The 20070-nt window shown below is 39.6% G+C and overlaps 2 protein-coding genes across 2 annotated transcripts; both read right to left on the bottom strand.

Annotated features, from left to right (window-relative positions):
* Positions 1–242: 242 nt before the first annotated feature.
* On the bottom strand, positions 243–4889 carry LOC145219691 (uncharacterized). The gene is made up of 5 exons (XM_080087017.1): positions 4813–4889; positions 1358–1482; positions 1144–1285; positions 717–786; positions 243–647 (listed from the first exon to the last, which is right to left on the bottom strand). The coding sequence occupies exons 1-5, from the start codon at positions 4887–4889 to the stop codon at positions 243–245; spliced, it is 819 nt and encodes a 272-aa protein (XP_079943143.1).
* A 204-nt stretch (positions 4890–5093) lies between these two features.
* Positions 5094–11956, bottom strand: LOC145218804 (CDP-diacylglycerol--inositol 3-phosphatidyltransferase-like). Its single transcript, XM_080086209.1, has 5 exons — positions 8895–11956; positions 8482–8594; positions 7718–7838; positions 7529–7610; positions 5094–5724 (listed from the first exon to the last, which is right to left on the bottom strand). The coding sequence occupies exons 1-5, from the start codon at positions 9021–9023 to the stop codon at positions 5549–5551; spliced, it is 621 nt and encodes a 206-aa protein (XP_079942335.1). The 5' UTR covers positions 9024–11956; the 3' UTR covers positions 5094–5548.
* Between the last annotated feature and the right edge of the window lie 8114 nt (positions 11957–20070).

Consider the following 20070-nt stretch of genomic DNA (forward strand, 5'->3'; position numbering starts at 1 on the left):
AAACAAATGTGCCTGCTTTTGAAAGAGGAGGCAGAAAAAGACCGGGAACAGGCCAGGCAGGAAACTGACAAGTTTTTGACGGCCATCTCCACTGAAAGTGAAAAGTTATTTCTGCTCCGATGTCCCTTAAACAGTGATTTTAATAAACTAAAATTTTGAAGTACCAGTCATGTGATGCAACTTGTTTTATTTGTTAACAACTGTTTGCAACACAATGTATACAGATGTAAAGAACCCACTTGTTAAAAATGGCAGCTTATGCGCAGCGGGTATTTATCCGTCAGGAAGTCCCTTATTGTGTCACGTACTACACTTCGCACACCATCATGGTATGGTTGGCTATCTGGATTAATATCTTCTTCCTCATCACTTGCATCAGCTTCAACTGCTGACGATTCTTCACAGATGTTGTGAAGTATGCAGCATGCAGCAATAACTGTAGGGGCACTTTTAATGTGAACACCAAGTTGCTTTCTCAGAATTCTCCACCGAGCTTTCAACCTGCCAAAACAATTTTCCACAATAATTCTTGCGCTACTCAATCTGCAATTAAAAGACACTTCTTCTGGAGATAAGTTGCTTCCTGTGTAAGGCTTCATCAACCACGGTATTAATGGTATTTTTACACCATTAATGAACATGTCACCCTACACAGTGAAAAAATGTCAAAATAATGCAATTATAAAAAAAACAGTCCGATTTCAGAACAGTCAAACCTTTGGTAGCAGATGGGAGTTTTTAAAAATTGAGGATGCTTTATGCAGATTGAGGTTCACATTGCGGAATCTGAAAACATGCATAACAATAAAACTAATATTTTAATTATTAGCAGTGTATGCCCTACCTGAACCTGTTGTCACAGACTGCTTGTAAGACAATAGATGGAAAACGCTTTCTATTAAGGTAGTCTGAAAAGCCTTTAGAGGGGGGAGTTATATGGATATGACATCCATCTATTGCCCCATAGACTTGTTGGAATTTTGTTTTTGTTCTTGTTGTTCTTGCTAACTTCCGGGCCTCAACTGAGTCTGGTAGATTAATATGAAGGGGCATTTGTTTCAACAATGCTTTGCAAAACCTTTAAAATATAAATGTTTAAACTTACTAGACTTGTTTGGAATTTGTTAATAAAGCAATATTTACCTTAGGACATATCTATGAACTGACACCTTTGATACCCCAAACAAGTGTGCAGTAGTTCTAAATTCACATGATGATGCAAGCTGGTAGATTCCAATGGCAACGCGTTTAGATAAAGGTATTGGTTGCCTCACTGCTCTGTCATCTACAAAAATAACAAAGTTGCTAAAGTTACAAAAACCTCAAAAGAATTCAAATTAACAACACCTATTTGTACCTGGTTTTAGACCCTCCTGAACAAGTTTTACTACTTCCATAAATGTTTGTTTTGACATACGAAAGTCACTGTACCACTGTTCATCTGAACAGTTTTTCTCAAAATTCTGCCACCATTCGTGATTCCTGTTTTCATTTAAACATAAATTTAATTTAAAGCTAAAATGTTTTTTGATAATTACATTGATAGATTCGTATTTTTATGTTAAAATACAAGGCATGACCTCTGACAAACTACCTTCGCAATGTCCAAAATCTTCTTCGCCTTTTCCTGGATCTTAAAATTTGCAGAAAATTTTGAAATCGGCGTTGTCGCCTCCGACGCAAAATTTGAACTTGCAGTCGATTAGACCTTTGCTCGCCCGTAATTATTGAACCGAAACGGCCATGGAAATAAGTTGCTAAAATAAACGTGTTTGCTGCTGGTCCGATCGGACCACAATTTGAAACAAGTCCGATCGGACCGACGGCCATGGAAACGGGATAAAGGGCAGGGTTGCCATACCGTCCTTATTTCTAAGATTTGTCCTTATTTTGAAGGCCTGTGTCTTAGAAAAGTTCGAAATGTCCTTATTTTTGACTTGAGTCCTTCTTTTGTCTTAAAATACAGGTCAAATCCCTGCTACAAGTAAACCAACACCTGAGATGCTGTGAGATGCAAGTATTTTCTACGAACAAGGAGTGGCTGGAACAGATTGTTTAAGTCACGGCTCGTATAAATGCAACGATTTATTCAAAAACGTTTCGTTTTGTTTCGAAAAAATTTAATTTTTCGGTTGTCCTTATTTTTGGTTTCAAGTCGATGGCAACCCTGGTTACAACTGTAACGAAAAAAATAGAGTGATGAAAAGGAAGAAGGAAGGTTCTTTAACATCTCTAATTTAGAGTAATTTACATTAAAAACCTTCATATGTGTTGTTGTTTGGCGAATATATTAAGTTAAATTGGAATATTTTATGCTTGGATATATTTCATTTTTGGATGTTTTGTTTTTGAATCTAGATCAGTGGTTCCCAACCGGGGAGGAATTTTATGATTTCAGGGGAGGAATTTCATAAAAACTGTAAAAAAAAACTTTACTTTGGAAATGTAACAGAATATTTTTGTATATACCTAATTATAAAGTCTGCTTGTAAACACGGCCACATACTACGTTTCAGGCGCTTAAATTATTCGATTATTGTCGTAACAAAGTCCATTGTTTTAACGTTATTGTTTTTTGACAATCTGTTGCTCAAAAAACTGAACAGTTAACAGTTAGTAAACAATATGTGTAATGAAACTAGTTTCTTAGTTACATATCATTGTCTTGTGCAGATTTTAGCTGTAGCCTAAGTTTTAGTCAACGAGCAGTATCTAAGAGACATAAGTAGCAAAAAACGAAAATATAATGAGATATATATGCAGTATGGGTTTACAGCAGGTGCGGGCAACTTCTCCAGTCGGCGGGCCTGATATGGAAAAATGAAGTACTTGGCGGGCCGGATTCCTGAATCGATACATTAATCGCGTATTTATGCAGTAATTTGAAACGGATTTTTGACCACCTAAACCAAACACAATCAAGAACCTCACAATTACAATACAGTTCAAACAATCTAACATAAACTTATTCACCACAGCAAATTTAATGCATACACCACAGATACTGCTGAAACACTAACTAGGCAGCACGTGTCAAAACAAAAGAAACCGTGAAAGCTGGCCACACACAAGGTTGGCAGTTATGTCGTAACAATGGACTTATGAAGTTTTTTGCTATTGGGGAGCGTTACAGTCCATTACAACTATAATTTGACGTAGTAAGCAAGTAGTGGGGGATTGCGGCAGACTGTGGTCACATTATCATGTAAGACCGGAAACTGTCTGCGGGCCGCTCAAAATCCCGTCGCGGGCCGGATCCGCCCGCGGGCCGTATGTTGCCCGCCCCCTGGTTAACAGTGATCACTGAAAGCGGTGAGGAAAAGCCACAGTGCGTACTTTGTAACAAAGTACTCTCCAACGACTCGATGAGACCAACGAAACTTAAGCAACACCTACAAAATGTACATCCGCAAAACAAAGATAAGGACAAAAGCTTTTTCGAACGTCGGAATAAAGCTCTGACAATGATGAGACTGGATGTTTCTGGTGAATCTTTCAAAAGAAACAACAAACTTGTAGAAGCGTCGTTTTTAGTGGCACTTGAAATAGCAAAGCAGAAAAAGCCACACACTATAGGGGAAACATTGATCAAGCCTTGTGCTTTGGAAATGGCTGATGTAGTGCTTGGAAAAGATGCAAAAAAAACTAGGGGCAGTTTCGCTATCCAATAACACGATTCAAAGACGAATCAAAGATTTATCTGATGATATAAAAAGTCAGGTAGTGCAGCAAATCAAAACTGCTCCGTTTGGTCTTTTTGCAATCCAACTGGATGAATCGACTGACATATCTTCATGTGCACAGTTGATGATGTTTGCGATGATGCATTTAAGGAAGAGTTTCTTTTTTGCTCCCCTCTTGAAGCCACTACAAAAGCAGCAGATGTTCTGGAGAAAGTTTCAACCTTTTTTGCGTCTGAGAATTTGGAATGGAAAAATCTTGCTGGCTGCTGTACTGGTGGTGCGCCAGCAATGTTGGGGTGCTATTCGGACTTTCAGGCTTCTGTAAAAAAAACAAGCTCCCAGAAGCAAAGGTGTTCACTGCATGTTGCATAGGCAAGCCCTAGCTTCCAAAACATTACCCGAATGATCACTTGGAAAGTTTCTGCATCAGATGATTTAAATCGTTAATTTCTGCGAAGATATGGATTCAGACCACCAGGTGCTTCTCTATCACACTCAAACTCGATGGCTAAAGGAAACGTTACGCGAAGAGTCTGTGAACTTAGAAGGGAATTGAAGGAATTTTGAAAACTTAAAAACAAGATGGAGTATTACTCTTGGGTAGATGATGAACAATGGATACCCTCTCTTGCTTATTTGTGTGATATATTTGAACAACTCAACAAACTCAACCTACAGATGCAAGGTAGAAATACCAATATCATTAAGTTTGTTGATGCACTGAAGGCTTTCAAATCTAAGTTGACAAATTGGAAAAGAAAAATCCAAATTCAAAATTGTGCAATGTTTGAGAAACTGGATACGCTTCTGGATAGCAGAGAGAAAAAATGCCAGAGCTAATTGAAAAAGGAATTTTAAAGCATTTGTCAACACTTGAGAAGGAATTCGAAAGATACTTCCCAGAGACATCTGACAAAGACTTAGATTTTGTGAGAAATCCGTTTACATTGCCAGTCGAAAAGCTTTCAGATGAATGCCAGGACGAAATTTAGAGCTGGTGAATGACTCTTCAGCAAAGCAAGTGTATCAAGATAAACTTCTTCAGCAGTTCTGGATCGGAATGAAAGATTCTTACCCCAAAACAACAGAAACAGCTTTTCGCATTTTAATGCCTTTTGTGTCGACTTACCTATGCGAGTCAGGACTTTCTGCTTTGTTGCAGATTAAGAGCAAAACAAGAAATAAACTTGATGTTGAGGATGACATGCGTTGTGCACTGTCACGAACCGCCCCGCGAATACAACTACTCTCAGAGCGTAAACAAGCGCAAATTTCGCATTGAGTTGTATTGTGAAATAAATTGATATTTCAAATTGCTATAATTTTTTGTGTTATATTTGTTTTTCGTCTTATGGGGAGGAATGAATAGTTCGAAAAATGGCAGAGGAATGTAGCAAAAAAGGTTGGGAACCACTGGCCTAGTGCAACACTTTCCACTAACAGAAAACCATTGCTGTTTTACATGTAAAGAAAATTTCGTATCGTTTGCGATTGTAATTCTTGCATGTCCACAAAGCACGTTTTTGTTTATGAGCAGAAGTGCGTCGACGGTAGCAAATTATAATCACGCAAAAAAATACACAAATGCAAAAGAGTGTTTTACATATTCCACATACCCTACGCGCCGAGTTTTACAAAAATGAAACGTGGTGGACGTAAAATATGACGTCACTTATGCTTACAACCACAGAACTTAAATCCCAAGAAACTTTCTATAGAATGCAACGTTCGTTAAAATAAAAAAAAAACGCCTATGCCACATACAATTACTCTTGATTGTGCAGTCGCAGTCTCACACTGGGTCTAGGAATCTGTTCAATTGGGGTCATTTCTTGTTTGTATTATTGGGCATGTACGCCCGGCCTTTAGTTGCTTCTGGCGGTGTTGTGTGTATGAGGCACCGTTTGTAAAAATACTTGCCATCCCATTTTAGCCAAATAAGAAAAAAATTCAGAACAGAACCTGTTTTTTTTCCGTTGCCCTGTTTTGTCACGTGGGTTGGAAGCAAAAGGTATGCGACGACTCGATTTGTTCAAAGACTCTATGCCACCCATTACGTTATTTACATGTCACCTCTGACAAGTTGTTTGCCCAATCCTGCACTCGAGATCCAACAACAAACAATTGCCAGCAAAAGCAATTTATTCAAATAAAAATGCTGACGGTTAGGGCTATTAAGGTGGGGCTGAGATTCTTCCGCTCTTTACGCCATCTATCGGTATTTTGTATTTTTTTCTGCTGTGGGACGTTACGTTAGTAGTTGTAACGTTAAGCACAAGATTTTAATTTTTCTTAAAAATTCTTGTAAGGGTTTTAATTAACGCTTCCTTAAGGTTTATTCCGCTTCAATTATTGCCAACCTATCGTTTCAGGGTTCGTCCTAACCCCAATCAAAAATTATCCCCGTTTATGTAAAGTCTTGTATAACTTGCGTTCGGCATATCTATGTTATGGCCTTTCTGACATTGCCATGGATATGCCATATTTGTTTTGTCTGGTAAAAGTCTGGTGAAGGGAATATAATCCTGAGGTAGATATACCACGTCTAATACATAGAAGCAGTGGTTCTCAACCTTTTTTGCTATGCGACCCCCTGCAGAGATTTTCTAACACAACGCGACCCCTTTATACACGCACACAAGAAGTTTAACTACCAGAATGTGTTGATTGTGTTCATCACACATTTGCAATCTAACGTGGCTCCGATAGTTCGGCGTTTTGCTGTACTCAAGAAAACCCTTAAAATTGTGTTTGTGGCTCATTTTCACTAACCATTTCACTATTTCGTGTTTTTTATGTTAAGAAAAGCCAAAAACTACAATTATAGAAGTATAGGCTACAATCGCAAATATTGTTGCGCCCGTGACAATCAGGCGGCAGTCCGAGAACTGAAAATTGCCCTTTGTCGTTCACGGGATTCGAACCCAGGATACTCCCGGGGAAGAAACCCGATCAGGTTTTGTACATGGGTCAGGCGCGCCAGGCCATTCGGCCAAGTTTCCTGTTGCGCCCGTTCTAGGTCAAACAATCGTGTGAGTTACTATGCTAAACAGAAGTCACAGGGAAAGTTTTTATGCTACTGATAAAATCATTCCGAGTTGAGTTGCGTCTTCGCGACCCCCTCAAAAGTGCTTGGCGACCCCTTTGGGGGTCGCGACCCCCAGGTTGAGAAACACTGACATAGAGGGAATCATGTTTGACTTATAATTTACTCTTATAACGGCAAGAAGCATTTTGAATGGACTTTGCACATTCTTTATCTTAATTTAACAGGATTAAAACAATTTTGCAGTGTTTAAAATCGTTCCAATCGGAAATTTGGATTTAACAAAATTTGATGAAAAATGATTTTGTTTGATTTGTTCCGAGGTTTGATATAAATTATTGCAGGATAAATTCGTTGTACTTTGTTTTGCATTTTTTGTGATGTAGCATTGTGTGATTTTTGCATAGCTGTGGAGTTGAATTCTAACGTGCCGGATTTAGCATATTCCGCAATTGTTTGTCGTCGCACGTTGCGCTCACGTGACTCTGTGACTGCTCTTCTTTGTATCTGAGGTAATCGCTTTCAGGCTCAATATTTTGTTTTAAATCCAAACGAAAACGAGTTTGAATTGTTTTACTGGAACTGTTAAAAATCTTAAAAGTGAGTAAACCCTTTTGTAGAAGTAAAATGACAAATATGATTCTCAAATAATAAGAGAGAAACGTTGTCAACACACATTACAGTGTACTTTATTAATCGTAAATGTGTTTAGATTGTCTGCATAACGACATTATTGATACAGATTGGATACAATAAATTTGCATAAAACTGTTGCATACAATTTCAAGAAAAAACTTACTTATAAAACCTTCTGTAAAATGCAAAATGTACAGCAGCATGATGAAAAATTCGGTCCCCAAAACTTGGATAGTAAATAGTGGCTGAAAATCATTTTTTTTTATTAAAGTGAGTTTGAACAACATTTCTATATTTATTGGTAACATTCGTTTTTAATAAGCTTGAAACACTGATACCAAGTTAATCTGACCTCGGAAAAGTAGACAGCTATTATAGGATTGATGGTTTCTTTGTTACGTGATTTCACATTCTCTCCAATTAATGTTGAAGCATGCAGATGCGACCACGCACTCGTGTACAAGAGTATAGTCCTAAAAACGCAACATTTTTTTTATCAAGGTTTCCAATATTACGCCGCGTCACAAGTAATGAAGTTATCATTTGTCAAACGACGCTTACTGGTTTTAATCAAGGTTGGCAGTACGGTACTGCACGCATAATAAATATTGATATAAAAATCATTGGTAGATAATATTGAAATACGTAAACTTGCATTTATTGTTGTTTGTGAAAGGATTTCAGCATAGTGTCAGTGTGTCAAACAAGGACTCGGTGGTCTTTTTATTACGGCTACGTACACTATCAACTCTGTGTTAATTACTTAATCATTGATCTGTAGCAGCAGTTTTTAAACTGGGGTCCGCATTGCGTTTTTTAGGGGGATTACGAGTCTTAAGTGAGGTCAGATTGTGCAATAGTGACGAAAACATGGTCCATTACTTTACTAAACAATCAACAAAACGGCGATTGTGTGCGCATAATTTTATCTGTGAGGTAATGAACTCAATTTTGAATTTTTGCCAAAGCGGCGATTTGTGCGCATAATTTTATCTGTGAGGTAATAAACTCAATTTTGAATTTTTGTTTTGGAGTTACAAAAAAAGCTTTCTAGTAGCACCACCAGGTAGATATGCGTTCTTTAGCAACAGAATACAATTGAAACGCAAAACCTACCACAACTGTAAGAAAATTGTGTATTTCGGGTAGATTTGACAAACTTTCATCATAAATGCAACGTTTCCTGCCTTATCCACTAGAAAGTCGAACAGCTCCCCGAATTTGGTGCACTATAAGACAATACAAAACGATGTGATCGACAAGTTGAGATCACAAAATATACATACCTGAACCAATTTTTAAACATTACTTTGTACAAAACATTATTCAAAAAATAATTCTGCCAACACTTAATTTTTCGTCTACAGTAAGCGTTTCAGAAAAGTAGTTTTTATTTTACGAAGCCCGAAATAGGCATGAAAGCCCGATTTGCCATGGTGAAAATTAGGACAGAATTGTGGCCTATTGTGAAGCCGGGTTTAAGTCAAGTATGTTTTGTGTGTTTGTTCTGAGAATTTTTCAAAACCCACCTGGTTACAACGTCGAGCGATTGGACCGTCAATAAAATCCAGAAAAATGTCGAAAAGGTGAAGGCTCACAGCAGCTACGTAATAGTCAGACATGCACAGCAAAGTTGTTAGTAAAAGTATCAACCGCATACCACCTGAAAATGGTAATATAACTCTCGTACATCGGACGTAACTTTGCTTTGTAGACAACAGTGGTGCACCACCCGAACTTTAGAAACGATATGTATGGAGAAGTTAAATAATCTATCATCAGATCGTTCATACCAACAAAGAAGAACAAACCTGCTGGCAAATAAAATCAGCGCAATATGGGAAAACTTGAATCATAACAAAATGGAAAATCATTGGTTGAAAATTGCACATTATTACCGATAATATTGGGCCAAAATAGAAAGATATCTGTTGGGTTGGGTTTAGACCTCATCGTTCCAAACCCAACTACAATTTCTAAACACAAATACTAGACAATTACAGTAAATAGGTGTATTAACTGTATCCAGGTCGCAGCAAGGTTTTACTGATTCCGTGTATTTAGTTTGTGTTGATAACAACCAAGTCCTAAATAAATGGCAATTCTAGCGAACATTGCCTCTCATTACATAAAACTGCTTGGCTCAGGCATAACATTGTCGGTTGATGATGTTTGTGGCAATGCTTTGCGTACTTTTAAGCAACTGTTTAAAACTAAATGTTTAGCTTAAGGCTTTCCGACATGGCTGATCTTGGTTTGGGCCCTTCGCATTCCATAGTTCCCGACCATCAGTCTACACCAAAATATTTGCGACACTTTTATTTTCGATTATTTTAATTTTTCCGTTTTGATGTTTGTTGTGGTATATTGTTCGGATATGATGCATTGGTTTTAAACGCACAAATCCTGAAACATGTGTTTTTACTAACACTTAAAACCCAAAACGGCTTATCGTTTTGTAGTTATTGGTACGTTGGCAACCTTCCACGGCACTGCATGTTACGCATATACCAATAACTTCATGCAGCATTCATATTCTAAAATTATATAGATTCTTCTGGGGTGTTTCAACATTAATACTGTAGTTATCTCCTGTCACAATTTAGTCTCTAGGCATTTGTTGAATTCCCTCTGGCTACCGCTAGCAACGTGGCAGACCGTCGATTAACGTTCAAAAAATCATGTTCACAGTCAAAGTGATTGTTTGCTAACGCCTGACTCTCATGTTTGACAACAGTCGGGAGCTGTGTCTGTGACTGTGACCAATAAGAGGCAGCAGTCACAAGCTTTCTTCTGCCAACATTACAGTGCCCTGGCAGCTCTGCAAGAGATACTCACTAGTAATATTTGCAAATAACCCGCCCGACAAAACCTGAAATCCACATGACACGCGGGTCAAGTCGGTACACTTCCGCAAACCCCATTTATATGCGACTAAGACAAACAGTGATTCCAAACTTTTCTGTGGTCGCGTACCACTTCAAGTTTAAGTGTCATCACAGCGTACCACCAACAAAGAATATTTTACATCTCAAAATGTAGTACAACAAAAAGCTCAGAACACTTGTGCGCAATATGTTTGCTTTCCATCAGGCGATTAATGCGAGGCAAAACGGCATGTGACGGAATATTTCGTAAGACATTTTTTAGCTTCGACAAAAAGAAGAAATAATTTAACGCACTGAATCAGATATTTGGCAATTGCAGTCCACTTCAAGTCCCTAAAACTAGTTTACTGGTGAGCGCATAACCGTTTTTGTAAGCAGTTATGACGCAACAACTTAATACAAAACATTTTGTTTACAAAAAGTTCTACTTCTTTGTACCCAGCACAAGTGATACACAACCCGGTGAATTTCAGTAACAAGCGTTTTATGTCAGAAAAACCGATTAGTGTGTAAGTGTAACCGTACGGAATTAGTCAAATACCGAAGGATGCTCGCGTACCACTGGTTTAAGCGATCGCTGTACGTACCTGATTTTTAGTTAAACGGCGCCTTACTGGTCGTATTGCTTTAGCATTTAATGTCGCAATATACTGTTGTTCTCTATCCCAGAATATTACGTTGCAAGTAGTTTTATGTAATAATGATTTTATTTGCAATCTATATGGAAGTTTGGTTTCACGGAAATGTCAAATTGTCTAAATGTTTTGCTATTTTACGGTGTTCCGCAAAAAACTCTCAGGTGCTAAAGGAAGTATACTTAGCTTTTTTGATCAATTTGGCAGCGTAAAATAATGTCACGGCAACATGTCACTTATTTGTGCAAAAATGTAAAAAAAATGATTTTATTTTAATAATAACATAGGCAAACAATAGTGTCTAATGCAGCATTTAACTCTTTCCTGGCTTCGAGTCATTGTTTTCTGTAATACGAGAACGTGCAAGAGTCGGTAGACCGCAGCAACAGTGGTTAGTATCTGGTCATTAGAGGCCAAGTTAAGGGTATTTTCAGTAGGGAGAACTATTTTTTTTCAGTCTCCTATGCTAAGAACGCACAGCTTTTAGATTTCACCAGCGATCTAATATGTTCAGTCAGATTCGCAACGAGTAATTGACGCAAAATATAGAGTAAAACAAAAACACGTTTGACGGTAGTGCAGGGGTGGACAACCTTTTTAACACAAGGGCCAGTTAGGAAAATGTAATGCTGAGAAAAGGGCCGCACATCAAATAAACACTAATTCATATTTTCAGCTTTTGCTGCAAAACCAGTACAAGCGGATGATGTACAAATAGAAGTTAGTGAAAAGGTTCATGCTGGATATTTTGAACTAAATTGTGTCAATGTTTAAGTTCCATGCTAGATGTGCACAGACGCAAACAAAAATAGCTGAATACGGTGCCGCACAAAAATGGAAAATAGCTGCATGCTACCGGTGGCACGTTGCCTACCCCTGCTGTAGTGGATGTAAGTTCAGAAGGAAAAAACATTTAGTTGTTCATCCTTCAGATTGAAAGATATGTATATTTCGCTTTTACAGCATCGTCAGTATCTGCGAATGAGCAGAAAGATTCGTGAAAAATAAAAACAGTATACGTAAATATATACTAATAAAATAGAAAAGTTAAAATAGATATAAAAACGTTACTCAAGGTGCAGCGGCAACCAACGCACCGAATAAAACGCTAGCGCATTGAACACAAGCGAAGAGATGAGAAAACGAAAAAAAATATTTTAAGTGCGTTGTTTGCTATCGTCCCATAAAAAATCCACGGGCAGAGAGAAAACACTAAGGCAGTGGTTCTTAACCAGGGGCGCCAGACATTTCCAAGAGGGGCGTGAGTCCAAAGATAAATAAACAAATTTAAGCCCCGCAGTCTTTCCCAAACTGCAACTCGCGAGGCGATTTTGACAAGAATGCCGAGGGTTCATGTCTTTCCACGATCTTATTTGTATTCGGATGGTGCCGCTGTTTTTTTTTGCAAAAATGTTTCATCCACCAAAAAGGCAGTTGTTCCCGCACCATTAGTATTCTTTGCTTTGTCTGTGACGTAACAAACTAAGATTATAACTAAAATGTATTCTGCATGTTTGCATAATCTATAACGTGCTGCGTTACAAAATGCCGGTGACCCCTGGTTTACAACATAGGCAAGTGAGACTTTTGGTTCCATCGCTGCGAGTGTTTAAAAAACAGCCGTTTTTTGCCTGTTTCAGGGGGGGGCAGGGGGGCTTGGACAAAAAAAGGTTAAGCACCGCTGAACTAAGGCGAGGTGGATAAAAACATCCTGTGAAAGACATTCGGTTCGGGTTCATAACATTCCAGTCCAACTGCTTACGTGCAGATGTTAGATTGTTTTAAACAAACCCACTTAGTATTTATTACACACACAAAATGAGAGAAACGGAGCTATGCATCATTGGGGCTGACGTGACATCACTGTTCACGAATTTACGCCGCTCACTGATATTCACTACCTTGCCGGACGCTTCGCGAAGCCACTCGACGTTTTCAACCACTACAATCAAGAACTTGGTCGACTTCACGCTTTTAACTGTTGAAAAATGTGATTGTGTGCTTATTGTAGTCCAGGCGAAGCGGTGTGTCATGACCAGATGTATCTGACTAAAAAGAAGGCTGAATAGATAAATGCCCAGCTGCATTGACATTTAAGCTAATTGCAACCGATCAGAGTGAGGGGCACGTTTTTTTTCTAAGACGTGGAACACGTCATATGCATATCGTCAACAACCTTTCTCCTGTGAAACTTCCGACCCCAACCAAGTCAAACCCTCTCTCCTGCAAAACCTTCGATCGCACCAAGTCTAAAAGCCTTCTCCTGCAAAACTTCCGATCCCAACCAAGTGCAACAACCTTTCTCTTGCAAAGCCTCCCATCCCAGTATAGATCCCAACCAAGTCAAACTCAGCCAAGCAAAACCTTCCAGTCAAACCCCTCTCCTCCTGCGAGACTGCAAATTCTTAACAATGTTTCCGATTTCGAACCACAGGGCTTTTTAAAGGCGGGTTTTCCCAGGTCATGTGACTTTTTAACCAATCAGCGTAGTCGACTCATTGAACCAATCAGACGACAGCTTGCGTAGTAACAAGTCAATCTGCCTTGAGTTTTTATATTTGAGAGTTAAGGTTGTGCGTGGTTTTATAATTGTATTACTAAAATAAAAACATTTTGAAAGGCATTTTTGATAATTAATCATAACTTTAATCACAAACATTACTGCCAAGGTAGTGGTGTATATAGAATACATCGTTCAGATGTAATGTTTGTGATTAAACTACTGTTCAAGTCCGTGTATAGTGTTCCTAATCGTAAGCTTTTTTGTAAACAATTATCTGATATTGTGAATAGTGGATTGCATGCAGCAAATTGTGGAACTTGAAGGAAAATTAGTAACAAAAGGAAATGAAGAAATGGTTTTTAGATTGACCTTACAATCAGCAAAAGAATGAGACGAATGGCTTGAGTCTTTTTGTGTAGTTTCTAGTACTAGCTGGAATGTATACAAAACATTGTTCAGCCCTGAAATATTTTTGGGGAAACCTTTAAATGCCATCTTAATCAGTTTTGCCAACATGAAACTGGTGCATCAAATTCAACACTTTGTGTCCTGTGTCTATGGGTGTTAAGATCAAGAGAAGTTTAAAGACCGGTGGGGCAAATCCAATGGAAAACGGTACTTCGACGCGAAGACCGCTGCGTTGAAGGAGCACCCGATCGGACCGAAAATCCGATTGGGGGGCTTGGCTTTTGTCGTAAAATACGACAACCAACCGGTACAGTGCTTCGTGTGTCGCTAGTTTGGCCACATGAAGGATGATAGCGATGCAATCAAAAGCCGGGAGAATACTCCCCATAACTCGGTAGAGGAGGCGGTCGAGGACCCGCCTCTACCCTCGGCTACTTCCACCCTGGTGCCGGTGGAGAAAGATGACGGCTTCCAAGTGGTCAAGGGGCGTCGCAGCCGCAAGAAAAGCGGCAAGTCGACCACTCCTCCCTCCAATGCTATCGAGACAGACACCATGGTTGCACAGGCATTGGAGGTCCTCTCAACGGAAGGAAAGAAAAACATGGACTTCAGTATCCGGAGGGCGGCACCTCGGGTGCCCCCGAAAAGGAACACCAGAATCCTGTGGCCGGCACCTCGGGTGCCCCCGAAACACAGACGGGGATTCTACCACCCAGATCCCCGCGGACGCAGAAGAAGCCCACTAATCCAAAGGGCGGCACATCCAGTGTCTCCGCGGGGAAAGGCGGGAAATCCTCGGCGAACCCCCCGCGAAGGCCTGGGTCGACATCGACTACCCTAGGCAAGGCAGGCGGGAAAAAAAACACCGAAATCCCCGCAAAGGAATATGGACATCATGGAAGAAGACCATCCGGACCCTGTGGCCGACCCGGCCGGAAAAAAACAAATTGGATTCATTGGCCAACCCGGCCGAAGAACCAAACTTGGATATATTGGCCAACAAGGCCGAAGAACAGAACAAGGGAACGGGAATGGAACCGGAACAAGAAACATTGGAACTGATGAATGAAATTAGAATTTTTTTTATAATTTTAGTTGTGCTTTGCGATGTGATGCTTAATCTTTATTTGAAAATGGTTTAGGATTTTTTTATATTTTTATCCGGATTGCTAGGTACTGAAACTGTTTTTTCTTATCCACACAGGCACTGTCGGTCAGGTCAAGGTGTAAGAAGAAGGGACACGTGCCCCCCTTAACGGTACATTGATTGGTTAAGGCATGTCACCCTACCCCTTAACAAAACCCCAACCTGTGCACCTTTACTGTCGATAATTTGTGTTTGTTTCGCTGCTTGGGCTTGTTTCTTGATCCCATTAATATAACTCGTGTGGCATCGAGTATGTTGAGTTGTCAAAGGTTTGTTGGGTTGGTGGGTGAAAGCAGACCTAAATACCGGGGTGTGTCGCTTAACCATTTTCACGCAATTGAAAATTTGTTGGGCATTAACATCAACATGTTTAAATTATTGGGTGTCCAAGGCACTTGGGGGTCTTTCCGCTAACAATCAATTGTTATTGAACGCTTCGAGAAAGTAATGGTTCTTGTCCCAAGTTCCTTGAGGTATTCCTCTTTCTAGACGACCTTTGACTTTCAGTCTTACTTTTGCAACAAAAACCTGCATCCAAACGCTGAGAAAACCAGTTGGATGGCGGAACTCCTCCCTATAAGAGTTCCGATGTTCCTGGTTTTACCGAACCGAAGTGTTTCGTTACAACAGGAGATTCGCAGGCTTTGCTTAACATTTTTATTTCTGTACTTTACACAATTCAATCCGCTGCTTATGAAATTATAGCCTTCCGATTTGGTTCAATTTTTGAAAGACTTGATGCACTACTCGTAGAATCAGGTGAACAGCGCTGACCGTGCTCCCGAACTAATCATCTGCCACATTTTTGCATGCTCTTAACTGTTCTCCCCAGAAGGGCTTTTTCCTTACTTAATGAAACTGTGGTTCCATCAAATTCAGCTTTTTACAGCTCACTTACGTGTTGTACTATGCATAGGCGCGGGAGGGGTTGAAAACAATGCGCGACTTTTTAATGAGTTATAATAACCGAGATGTAGTGCTGTTTTTAGAAGTGCTTTCTAGACAGTGTAGCTTCTACCAGGATCTCGGTGTCGACTAAGTGGAAGAGGCTTTTTCCATCCCTGGAATCACTCTTCGTTATCTCATGAAAGGGGTTAGTCCGGACTCCTGATGTCAATTTTTCCTTATTTAGTCAAAGACGCCAGGCTCTTCATAAACTTATCCGGGACAACATTGTGGGAAACCCCTCGTGTTTCATCGCCATCACGAGAAGGGTATCACCACAAATCGTTCCGCACATTATGGTCGATCAGCGAAGATGGGCAAACCAGTTTTGAGCTTCGACGCAAATGCGCTTTACATAAAATCGATTTTGCAACTTATGCCAATATCATACTACAAAGTCTTAACATTTAATCCCTCCAGTCGCTTGTTTGACACAGACACAATCAACACCAACTTAAAGAGGTGCGTCTTGGTTTCAGCAAGGTGACCCACTGTGTACCAAATCCATGGTTATCATTTTACATGGCTACGACAAATGTCTGGTACAGCTCAGATGCCGCAGAAAAACGCAATACGACAGCTAATAGCACCCCACTCACCTCATCAAACAATGTCGAAATATGGGACTGTGAATTTCTTGTAGTATGCAGAAATGACACTAGGGTGTGTGCATTTTTGGCAGAACAACCCATGTCACATACTGAAATTCCTTTTGTAAGAAACTACGAAAATGTTGTTAGTCGAATGTGACATTTCTGTGCCTTCCCATAAAAGTAAATATTACGAAGAAATGTCCCATATTTAAAAACATTAGGATATCACGTCAGGATATGGGTGGATTTATGAACGCCAATGCATGATTGGAAGCATGAAGGTTGACAAAATTTTACTTGCCACTCCCCTTTTACAATGGTATTTAAAACACGAACTTGTTGTAACCCATATTTACTGCGTAATTTGTTATGAACCAAATGCTTGTTTTGCCTCATTTGGTAAAGATGAAATGTTTCATCTTTACTGCTCGTCGCTTTGGTGATGTTCACCCTGATAAAAGATTATTGGCCACTCCACGAAATTATGGAAAATCGTTGTGTAATAAGCTTCACCACAGAAATATTACCTAATGCAATGCTGATAAGGCCAAGAAATCCATAAATAACAAACACATTTGACTCATTGGCGGAACCAAAATATTAAAAAAATAATATTTTTATTAAAAATTTGTATGGCTTGTTGCGTGTACAGACTTGTATACAGGTCAGATTTAGACTTGTTTTTCTAGGTCAGGGTTCTTTACTTGCACCTTGGCTCCTGGTTCACGGTGTGATGCGATTCCTGGTGTGCGCGGCGCTATTGTTTTCTATCACAGGGTTCCAGCGCCATTTTTGTTTATAAATTCCATCCAAAACTTTTCAAGAAAAAAAAAAAAAAAAATTTCCATAGCCTTAATCGAAAAAAATCGAGCAATTCCCATAGTAAAACAAAAAAAAAGACCTAGGAATATGTAGCCAATTTAGCAACCATAAATTCCATACTTTTTCAAGGACTTTTGCAAAAGTTGGCTTTTTTCAAAATTTTTTCCGGCTTTCCATGCCCGCCGGAAACCTGCTATCACTATGCTCCGAGGCGTTTAAAGTTCCTTAATCATAGTTTGAGCGTAATCGCAGGGACAATGGTATATGTTTGCTGAACAAACAAAGACGTTCTATTCTCTTTGAGAACTTTTTGCAAAACAACTTTTTGTTTATTTAAACAATTGACAAAGAAACTTTGCAGATGTCCAGCGGTTTTTACCCTGGTCAATAGGTTTTTATCACAACAATCACAAGCAACCAGATGCTTTGTGTAAGTAAATGTATATTTAGTTTGATTAAATTATTTTATCATAAAATTTGTTTCCAGGATTCTGGAATGAAAGCACCTTGTGAATCGAGGATGTCGCGTGTTCATTACCGCAAAGGCGTCTCCGGAAAGCGGGTTGAATGGATCATTCCCAAACCAGGAAGCGAAACGTGCTGTTTACGTCGGACCGCAACGCAAGGAATTCGATTGCGCAGTGGTAAACATTCCCGGAGGAACCATCGGTTATGGAATTGTTGAGCTGCAGGATGGGGCTCTCGTTCCTCGGGTCGATATTGTGGTGTTGGTCCTTGGAACCCAACAACGTACTGCGAAATCCCGGTCAAATTAGGACAAACCTCGGGGGACTGATTCCGAGTATTGATCGCCTGGTTAAGAAGACCGAATTCCGGATCCTGGTGCCAAGGTAGAATACTTGTAACATTTTTAGTTCTATTGCCAAACTCTTTTAGATGCGTATTAAAGTTTATTTTGCGAATACACAATTTGTTTTATGGCAGGTGTTTTGCTGTGGCATACTGCCACACCGAATGAATACATTTGTGGCTTGTCCCTTGAAAGGTTCGCATCGTGCTGACTTGAAAAAAACCTGGCGGCATGCTACAGCTCGTGATCAATATTAGGAAAGCATTAATAAACTGGCTGATGATGTTTTTGAGTCAGGAAACAGCAAATCAACCTCAAATGAGACAGTGTTAATGAAAACACGCCATTAAGCCAAAAATACACAGGTTTCAGATAAAAGCGAGATTAAGGCGTTGCAAAAAAATGTCATTTGCCGAAAGAAAACAGTGTCTGAAAAAAGCTTTCAGGTGTGTAAAGAAAATGGTCAGGCAAATTTTTCAGCACAAAGTTTTATGCAGCCTACACTGATGCAACAGGAAGGTATAATCACAGGTGCTGCCAATGAAAACCATTTTACGCGTACGAAATCGTCCTACGCCATTAAAACAAGGGTATCGCACCGATTGTTGTAGGAACGTATATCGCGAATTCTAAAAATGCAACATCTTTTAAACATTTTATCGGGTCTTTTAAAAGCGACGCGAACAAAATTTGTGGGAAAACGCGGTCTAGACTTTTAATTTGCGACGGTAGTGTTCCCCTAATTCATCGTTGTTTTGATGTTGTAACAGGGAAGGCAACCGAAGAAATGCTTGCACAGCCGTTTCTGCATTTGTGTGGCAGCAACACAATTAAGAACATGAAAAAGGTGAGTTTACTCAAAAAACGTTGACAGGAAGTCATGTATATAATGGACCTACTTACTTGTGCAGAATCCATGGTGGAAATATAACAAATTGTGTATCATATGAAAACTTACAACGAGAGACGCGCTTCACGCAGAGGGCAGCTGGAAGATTTAGTGAGGCTACCTTTTCGGAAAAGAAAACCGTTTCGGGGGCAAGCGACGATGTCCCGTTTGGCAAAACTTTGGCTGTAACATCCGATTCATGGTTTAAAAATTTGCAAAAAGTAATCACACGGGCTAAAGGCAACGCAAAGTCAGACGGTAAGGTGCCAACCAACGATTTTTTGTCCAGAACTTTTGGAAAAATTTAATACAATCTTCAGAAAATTGCGCTTCGTACAGAATTGATGCTCGGGCGACACGGGGACACACTTGCTCACAAAAATTATTCCGACATGTTTGTGAAGGTGCAAACAGAGTCAAGCAAAATTTTACGAAAGACGATAGAACGCAGTCTCTTATGGAAAAGAGTCAGCAACAGTTAAAAAGAACCAGGTGCCAGGGAAGAAGGTTCAAGGGTATGCATGAGTTTGCACAGCTCTATGCATGGACTTGTCCGGCAGTATAAAAATGGGGTCTGAGTAGATTTTTCGGATTTGCTGCAAGCTGAATGGTTAGGTGCCTTTCCAAGTTTGCGGATAACAACCCGATATACACGCCCACAAAATTGTTTGTCCAAATCGTTAATGCACACGAAAATCACTGGGTAACTGTATCTAACATTTTTTTCACCCGACAAACGATTGATGTTTATGACAGCGCTACTAAAGCGCAGTATAGCCGTTACGATCAGTCCATGTTTATCCAAACTTGTTTCATGTGAACATAAACAGCTAAAGTGTATTTTTCCTGGTGTTACCTAACAATCAAAGAATTATGGAAATTTTGTCAATGTTTGCAGCCGCTGTGTGTTTGGGTTTCTCCAGGAAACGTGCAAGTCGGCGAAAAGTGGAGTCATGGTGGCCTCAAAAGACAACAGTACAGAAGAAAGACTTAGTTAAAAGGAAAAGTATTTCAAAGTGCAACAGTGAGAGTTTTCAGAGTCTTGTATACTGTATTTGTCGTTC

This window comes from Phallusia mammillata, chromosome 3 (genome assembly GCF_965637545.1).
Source record: "Phallusia mammillata chromosome 3, kaPhaMamm4.hap1.1, whole genome shotgun sequence".
In the NCBI taxonomy this organism is placed as follows: Eukaryota; Metazoa; Chordata; class Ascidiacea; order Phlebobranchia; family Ascidiidae; genus Phallusia; species Phallusia mammillata.

Excerpts from the sequence above, each read along its gene's own strand:
- LOC145219691 (XM_080087017.1), bottom strand. The coding sequence starts at position 4,889 with ATGTCATCCTCAACATCAAGTTTATTTCTTGTTTTGCTCTTAATCTGC. Across the intron at positions 1,483-4,812 it reads GAAAGTCCTGACTCGCATAG|GAATCACGAATGGTGGCAGA; the intron begins GTAAGTCGACAC and ends AAATGAAAACAG. Across the intron at positions 1,286-1,357 it reads TCAGGAGGGTCTAAAACCAG|ATGACAGAGCAGTGAGGCAA; the intron begins GTACAAATAGGT and ends TTATTTTTGTAG.
- LOC145218804 (XM_080086209.1), bottom strand. The coding sequence starts at position 9,023 with ATGCGGTTGATACTTTTACTAACAACTTTGCTGTGCATGTCTGACTAT. Across the intron at positions 7,611-7,717 it reads TAGCTGTCTACTTTTCCGAG|CCACTATTTACTATCCAAGT; the intron begins GTCAGATTAACT and ends AATGATTTTCAG. Across the intron at positions 5,725-7,528 it reads TTTTACAGAAGGTTTTATAA|AGTCTTTGAACAAATCGAGT; the intron begins GTAAGTTTTTTC and ends TGGGTGGCATAG.